Here is an 8,766-nt window from a genome sequence, read left to right as displayed (position 1 = left end):
CATATATGGATGGTATGTTGGTTGAAAACTAGCATGATTTGTTATTATAGAATAGAGTGAGTATCGTGTGATACGTATGTAGTGTGATTGGTGATAAGTGTAATTGATGTTTTACAGAGCTACGTATGTGCTTCTGCTGCGAGATGAGAGTACGCAATGGTTGTGCAGAACAGCTCTAAGCTGGCGGAGCAGGCGGTTAAGCTTGAAGAGGAGCGGGAAGGGAGAAAGATGGTCGAAGCAAACCGAAATGTGCTTGTGGAAGCCATCAAGAAATTAGAAACGCAGCTGGCAGAGGCTAAAGAGAAGGTTGTTGCCACAGAGGAGAAGCTAGTAGGTACTATCGGAGTCGAGGTGGAACGAGACAGACTGAAAGCTGATCTGTTGGTGATGACCAATAAATGGATGGAGAAGAACCAAGTCTGCATTCATCATGAAGCCTGGATGGAAAAGCTCGACAACATGATAAATGACCTTCAAGAGGATGTAGTGTCGTTGCAGACAGATAAAGAGATTTTGGAGAAAGAAAAGAAAGAGCTGCAACGAAAGTCAGAGATGTTGGAAATGAGCATTGTAGACGCCAGGAAGCAGAAGCTGGAGGTGGAACTCCAATTAGAGAAGAGGTTGAAGGAAAAAGAGGAGGTGGTTTTAAAAATCAAGAGGCAATTGAAGGAGATGGCTGAGGTATGTGTTCTTCCTGTATTCATTGGTGTATTGGTAAGGCGGTGGAGTAATATGTTGCATGTGTTGATGACAAGATTGATTTATTTTGCAGAGGGCAGAAGAGGCGGTAGTGGAAGCCACGAGGCAGTGTATCCGAGATCGTGAGATCATCGAACGAAAGTTTGTGAGGATGGCTGAGGTGGACACTACGAAATACCTTGATCTGGTGCTGCGTAATAAGAAGCAGACCCCAGATGAAAAATGGGCTAAGCTCGAGATGTACTGTAAAAGCATCGACGTAAAAGTTGGAGATTACAACGTCGACGAGTATCTGAATGAGCTCGGGAATCTGCAGATCACCTACCCAGCGCATCATCTAGAGAAGCTGAAGTTGAAAGGCGTTGCGTTGGGGTCGATTTACAATGCTAATGGAGAAGTAGTAGAAGAAGGTGACGTGGCTGAGACTTCTGAACAGAAGGTGACAGAACCTACTTCAGTTGCAGAAATCAAACTAGATGGCGAAAAAGGTGCCATAGAATGAACGACACATTATCTCTTCTTTTTGGTTTTGTTATTTTTTATTTTGTATTGATGCTTGTATATGCATTCTTTGGTCTTTTTGGCCGTTAATATGTAGACAATTGTAGATGTAATGGTACAAATTATCAATATAAGTTGAGTTTTGCTCACGTTGGTTGTCTGGTGTGTTAGTGGATGTGTTTTTCTCTGTTCTGTACTTAATTGACGGTATTACCGCAGGTGAGAGTCAGATGGTGTATTCGGATAAGAGGCTTCATAGACCCTTTAGGCCATTGCGTGTGAGATACAGTAAAAATCTGTACAGATGGTGGGAGAAAATGCCCAGTTAAGTCTTGTGTGAGCAATTTAGCTTAGTGTTGTGGTGATTGGTTGGTGCTGATGATATTGCTATTGCAGGTGAGCATCGTGAGTGGATGAAGGTGCCTTTTTTGAGGCAAATCTTTGATAACCCACAGTGGTTATACTCAACGTGGGCGCTGGAGGAATTAATAAGAAGTTGTATCCCTTATTACATATCGTGAGCACTATGGATTGGGCCATCCGAAGCTGGAGAGTGCGATGTCAGAGTACATGCGTCGTATTGAATGGGATTAGATATTACCAAGAGAATACTTGTATATAGTAGATAAAGCAATATGTTATATGTAACTGAAATCGTTATTAATGTAACATAATTTATAGATAACAACTTCTGATCAATTGCCATTTTTGATTATCTATGGTCTTCTGATTGCATGAACTACAAATTTTACATCATTTTCGTGCGTTGATCATCAAAAGAGTCGAGTATATAGCTATGCTCGTGCTTAACATCCGTCGAACCGGATTGCAGCACTGAGAGTGTTGTACTTTGTGAAGCCCACGTTATTGTTTTGTGTTAAACTTTCTTAAGTTTAGAGAGTCGTGTTTGTGTCTCATGGGAACGGGATCAGCCCCTTGGGTGTATGAAAAATCATGGTTGATGCTTTACCATTTTCTAGAGGGGGCGAGGCAGTTTAGCCCGGATGCAGAAGACAGCATGCGGGGTTTGGCGTCGAGGCAGAGCCAAGGAAGGTAGAGCCATTAGGCAGACTTCTTTCCAGTGCACCCATACCGAGGAGTATGTGTGAAGTCTTGCTTGGGTAGGCTCGTACTTCGACAGAGCCACCCATTGTACAGGATGTGGGTGCGACTGCGGGAAAAGTTCCTTCCATCCTTGGATTGCCAAACCAGTTAGTGTGTACTAGATTCGAATTCGAAGTGTGGAAGCTGATGGTTCTGCTGCGCTAGTCAGGGCAGAGTAAACTGCGCGGGGGGGGGGGGGGGGTGGGGGGGAGCTCCTCTTACTCAGATAAGAGGACAGGGTAGGTGATGTAGTGTACCCTGGGTGGACGGCCAAATCTGCATAGTCAGGCCAGATTAGACTGCGAAATGGCTGGCCTTAGCTCCCTGTAAGCTTAGTCAAGTCAGATTAGAATGCTTTTGGGAATAATATCGAGTGTAATGGCAGAGGCAATAGGACTGTGTATGCAGATTGCGTGTAATGGCCTTGCTGCCACGATCCATTGAGGTGCTGCCCTGTTCTGATCGGGTTTGTGTGTGAGGCGAGATGTTGCATCTTATCATGCATCATTTTTCATTTGCTGGTAAACGTTGTCTTAGGTGTAAAGAAATACTTAGGTGTGGAAAATGGCTATATTGGGGCCAAAGGTTTATGTGGTATTGTGGTAGGATGTTTAAAAGGATGGTAAAATGATAACCACAAGTGTTTAGATAGTCACTTATTTATAGCTAGAGTGGTAGGTGGTTTTAAGTGCACGTGAATAATGTTGCTTCTCATATGGGTAGGTAAGGATATATTAAAATATACGTTTGATAGGATCTTTCCGAGTGAAGTGACAGTTGTCACACGATTGTCGTCGTTATGTTATTATAGTAAGGAATCCTTATGCAAAATTGTGTTAGCAAAAACTGAGCGTGTAAGAGATACCCAAAATAATGTGAAAAAGGAAAGTTGTTGCATTACTTTCTAATTATATAGTACAACTATTAACAATTTCAAAGACATTGAATTCCAAGTACGAGGTACAATTTTCCCACAACGTACATTCTTAAGAGTATAAGACCCTCTGCTTAATACTTCTATGATTTCAAAAGGCCCTTCCCAGTTTGGTTCTAGCTTCTTTCTGTTGCCAGAGACCTTGCGCAGAACCCAATCACCCTTCTGGAACGTATGTGAGTGAACTCTTTTGTTGTAGTAGCATTCTACAGCCTTTTGATAGTTTTCTCGTCTTAATTGTGCTATTGTTCGCACCTCTTCCAGAAGGTCAAGGTTGTGCATCAGTTGAATGTTGTTTGTGGTTTGATCAGAAACAATTTCTGTTCGAAGTGTAGGTAGGCCCACCTCTGTCGGGATGATAGCTTCTGTTCCATATACCATGGCGTAGGGAGATTCACCCGTAGAGGACCTTTTTGTTGTCCTATAGGCCCATAACACCTTTGGTAGTTCTTCTGCCCAGGCTCCTTTTTTATCTTCCAAGTTTTTCTTAATGTTGGCAAAAATGACTTTGTTGGAAGCTTCTGCTTGGCCATTTCCTTGTGGGTAAGTGACAGAGGCAAAACTCAATTTGATCTTGTATGTGTCACACAGCTCCTGCACTTTGGCATTTTGGAACGGGGTTCCGTTGTCAATGACTATCTGCCATGGTATCCCAAATTGACAGATGATGTGCTTCCATACGAAGGTTGTGGTGTCTGTTTTGCTAACCATGACGTATGCTTCTGCCACAACCCACTTAGTGAAGTAATCGGTGGCGACTAGAGCATACCCTTTTCCTCCAGCAGCTTTAGGCAGCTCACCTACCACGTCTATACCCCACTTTACAAAAGGCCAAGGTGCGATGATTAAGTGTAAAGTTTGAGTGGGTTGATGAATGGTGGGTGCAAATCATTGGCATTTGTCGCATTTTTTGGCATAGTCACGTGCTTCTGTCATCATGTACGACTAGTAGTACCCTGTTGTAAGTGGTTTGTGTGCCAGACTTCGACCCCCAGTGTGGTTCCCACACGCTCCCTCGTGTTTCTCTTCTAACAATTTTTTAGCTTCTGATGGACGCAAACACCAAAGATAGGGGCCATTGAAGGATTTACGGTATAGCGTTCCACAAATTAGGGAATAGCGTTGTGCTCGAAGGCGCAGAAGCTTTGCGTCTTTCGGATGAGTGGGCAGTTCAGATGTGGATAAGTATCGAACGATTGGATCCATCCAACACTCAGGCTCTCATGAGGTTGAGAAAACATCTAGAGCTTTGGGTGATTGGCTTGTGGATATGGAGGATTGCTGCGTACATTCCCCTGCAAAGGCTAATTTAGCGAGGGCATCAGCCTTCTGATTTTGTTCCCTCAGTAGTTGCCCGAGTTCAAACTAGTGGAAATGTGATCATAAGTCAGTTACTTTTTGTAGTAGGCTAGCCAGATGGGGTGCCTTGGTATCGAAATTCCCAGCCACCTGTTCTATCATGAGCTGTGAATCTCCTTTGACACTAAAACGTTTAATGCCTATTTCTCGTGCTAGCTCTAAGCCATGGATCAGAGCCTCATACTCTGCTTCATTATTTGTTGCGAATTTTTCTAAACGAATGGCTTCCTCGATTTTGAGCCCTGAGGGAGCTTCTAATATGACGCCAATGCCGGCTCCTTTGGAATTGGACGCCTCGTCTGTATGCATGGTCCATACCCATTCATCTTCTGATTCCAGCAATTCGGGCAAGGTATCTGGGGTAAAGGATTGTATTTCGACCAGGAAGTCAGCAAGTACTTGTCCTTTTTTTGCTTTTCGTGGCAAGAACCGTATATCATACGTCCCAAGCTCAACTGCCCATTTGGATAACCTACCTGAGAGATCAAGTTTACTCAACACTTGCTTCAGTGGATAGTCCGTATATACAATGATGGCGTGGCTTTCAAAAGATTGTCGTAGCTTCTTCTTCGCTGTGATGAGTGCGAGCGCCAATTTTTCCATCATGCTGTAGCGAGTTTCAGCGTCTAGTAGCATCTTGCTGCAATAGAACACTGGCCTCTGTCGACTAGCGTCTTCTCGAAAGAGCACATAACTCATGACAAAGTGTGAGACAGATAGGTACAAGAACAGATCTTCGTTGGTGACGGGAGAGCTCAGTATAGGAGGAGAGCTCAGATAAGCTTTCAACTCTTCTAGCTCTTTGTTTTGTTCTGTTCCACAAGTGGTGTTGGTGGATTTCTTTATGCATTGTAAGAAGGGCTGGCAATGATCAGACATGCGCGATATGAACCGGCTCAATGCTACAATTTCTTCTGTCAGAGCCTCGATGTCCCGGATGGTTCTAGGTTCTTTGACCCCTGAGAGTGATGCAATCTGGGTTGGGTTGGCCTCGATGCCTCTCTGACTGACCACATATCCTAAGAACTGTCCAGAGGATACCCCAAAGGCACACTTAGAAGGGTTCAGTTTCATTTTGTAAGTGTCTAGGATGTCGAAGCATTCGGTCAAATCATCCACATCTGAAGAACTTTATTGAGATTTGACGACCATGTCATCAATATAGACCTCCATGTTTCCCCCAAGCAATGAGGAAAATAGCTTGTGCATCAGCCTCTGATACGTTGCTCCTGCATTCTTTAGCCCGAAGGGCATTACTTTAGAGCAATACAATCCACCTTCTGTTATGAAAGCTGTATGGATCCGATCTTCTGATTTCATTGGGATCTAAGTGTATCTGGAGTAGGCATCGAGAAAGCTCATTCTTTCAAACCCTGCTGTGGCATCTATCATTTGATCAATCTTTGGTAGGGGTAGCTATCCTTAGGACATGCTTTATTTAGGTTGGCGTTGTCTATGCATACTCTCTTTTTCCCGTTCTTCTTAGGGACCACCACAGGGTTGGCTAGCCAACTGGGATATAGGCATTCTTCGATTGCTCCTGTGCTTAGAAGTCGTTGTACCTCTTCTTGGATGACCTGGTTGACTTCAGGAGCGAACCTCCTCTACTTCTGCTTGATGTGTCGGAAGTTATTTGATATATTGAGGCTGTGACTCATGACGAAGGAGTCTATTCCGGGTATGTCGTGTGGAGACCAGGCAAAGGTTCCAACTCTGGTTTTGAGGAAGTGTAGTAGGGTCTGTTTTTCTTTTTCAGAAAGTTTGGCACTTACCAGCACTATTTTAGATGGGTCAGCGTCATCTAGACAGATTTTCTCTAGGTCATCAAGGGTGATTTGGGGTTTTTCTTGATCTTCCTCTAAATCGATGCCTTTGAGGCATACTGGTAGGTCGTGCTGTGATTGCTATTTGTCAGGATTGCCATTAGGGGGGGAGGTGCCAAAATTGTTTATTTCTTTTAGGGTAAGGAAGCACTTCTTGGCCTGCTTCTAACATCCCTTTATGTCGATGGTGTATCGTCCGTTGGGTGAGTGGCACTGCATCACCTGATGCAAAATTGAGACCACCCCATGCATTCTGTGGATCCAATTTCTCCCCATGATGGCGTTGTAGCTTGTGATGGAGTCTATGATGAGGAAGTCTACAGGCAAGGTACGTTCTGCGGCTACCACGGTTAATCGTACAACGCCCTTCGGGTATACCCTCTGGCTATTAAATCCCAAAATGGGTGTAGTGGAGGTCCGGATCTGATTTTCCTCTAGCCCCATCTTCTGGAAGGCTTCCCAGAAAAGAATGTTAACCCCACTGCCCCCATCGACTAAAACTCTACCCAGCTGGCAATGGTTGACCTGTAGCGAGATGACGAGAGGATCGTCATGGGGTAGGTGCACTCCCTGTAAGTCGTCTTCGGTGAAGGTGATAGCAGAGGCTGGATAACATCTGTCTTCCGAAGTGACAAGATTGACTGTGTGACCCAATGATCTATATCGCTTCACCTGTTCCTCCATCCTCTTGTGGATTTTGGTTGCATGCTCTTGTTCCTCAGTGAGCTCCACTATCCCGTGTATCATGGGGACTTGCTTGAGAGGTTCTTGTGAGCTTGTAGAGGCCGTACGCATGGGGTTAGCTGCGTGAGGTGTTGGGGTAGAAGCGGGGTAAGGCTGTGAGGTGCCGGGTCTGCCTGCCTCTTTAATGTACTGGGTTAGCCGTCCACTTCTCATGAGGGTCTAGATCTGATTGTGGAGGTTGTGGCATTCAACGACTGTATGGCCGTGATCTTTGTGGAAGAGGCAGTATCTGTTTTTATCTCTTCTGTCAGGAGGAATGGTAATCTTGTACGGCTCACGCCAGATGGGTCTGTCTTTATTCTCTTCATAGATGACTTCCTGTGGGATGGTATATTCGAAGGAGGGGTATCGTGGTGACTCTCGATTCTGTCTTGGCCTCTTCCCTTCCTTTGCGTGGTCCGTTTGTTGCCTCTTCCGCTTGTCATCCCTTGCAGGCGGGGGAGAAGGATTATTCGCAGGTGGAGCGGAGAGAAGTGCGGAGTTCTTCTGCGCACGCTCCCAAAATTCTAGGACTCTGAAGACGCCCTCGGCATGGATCTCAGCCATGTCATAAGGCGGTGTCATGGTGAGATTTTCGTGCAAGAGAGATCCCACCTGCAAGCTTTTGACGAAGAGATTGGTCGCGGTAACTGGGTCGACATCGTGGATTTGATGCATGAGGTCAATGAAACGTTGTAGGTACGACTTTGGATGTTCATTTTCCCCTTGCTCGATCTGATAGAGGTCTGCCATTGTTCTTGGTGCCTCACGGTTTGCACTATACTATTGGAGAAAGACTCGTCGAAGGTCTCCAAAACTGTTGACAGAACCATGCTTCAATTGCCTGAACCACAGCACAGCCGGCCCAGAGAAAGTCGTGGAAAAAACCTTGCATTGTATGGCTTCGTTGTTGGCTTCTAGGGCCATCTTCTGCTGGAATTGAAATAGGTGGTTTAACGGGTCTCCCTTTCCATTAAACGCAGGTAGAGAAGGGATTACGAAGTCCCGCGGTTTGGGCTTGTTCTTAATCCACTCTGAGAAGGAAAACTTCTAAGTGGTTCTTGATACCAGATCCATGTGCTTGGCTGCGTGAACGGACCTCCCGTCTGAGAACTTCTGCATCATTTCCCGCATCATCTCTTCTTTCCAATTACCTAAGAACCGGATGGAGGGGGTACGGTCCTCAGCTGGTGAGTCATGCGCGGCCCGTTGTGTGGTTTGTTAAGGCCCGATTTCAATGGCTGGCTGAGTTGACTTGGTGGGCTCTGTTCCAGTTCGCACATGTGTGTCACAGTGTGCCGCTCGTCTTCCTTTGGCCCCTTGATGAAGATGGGTTGGGGAGGGTGGTGGGGGGCCCTAGGATCCTTCTCTGCCGAGGCGTGTAGTTCTTTGAGGGGAATTGATGCGGTCGACTGGAACTTCGGGTCTACCAAGGTCGAGATTGTCGTTGCCTTGGGCGCTGCGTGTAGCTTCGGCGGATTTGTGCAACTCAACGATCTCAGCTTCGAGCCTAGCCTGAGCTTGGGTCAGTGTTTTAATGGCCTCGTCAGATCTCTGCTGGCTGGTCTCCAGTAGGCGACACATTCTGTCGATTTGGTCACTTACGTCCGCTGGTGGGACGAC

The 8,766-nt window shown here is 45.7% G+C and overlaps 1 protein-coding gene across 1 annotated transcript; it reads right to left on the bottom strand.

The window, feature by feature from the left end:
• Positions 1–6,585: 6,585 nt before the first annotated feature.
• LOC133824762 (uncharacterized) lies at positions 6,586–7,215 on the bottom strand. Its single transcript, XM_062257741.1, has one exon. It carries the CDS (start codon positions 7,213–7,215, stop codon positions 6,586–6,588), a length of 630 nt encoding a protein of 209 aa, XP_062113725.1.
• Between the last annotated feature and the right edge of the window lie 1,551 nt (positions 7,216–8,766).

The sequence above is a fragment of the Humulus lupulus genome, chromosome 3 (assembly GCF_963169125.1).
Source record: "Humulus lupulus chromosome 3, drHumLupu1.1, whole genome shotgun sequence".
In the NCBI taxonomy this organism is placed as follows: domain Eukaryota; kingdom Viridiplantae; phylum Streptophyta; class Magnoliopsida; order Rosales; family Cannabaceae; genus Humulus; species Humulus lupulus.
Note: the sequence above shows the minus strand (reverse complement) of the source record. Positions and strands in the feature narration are given on the sequence as shown.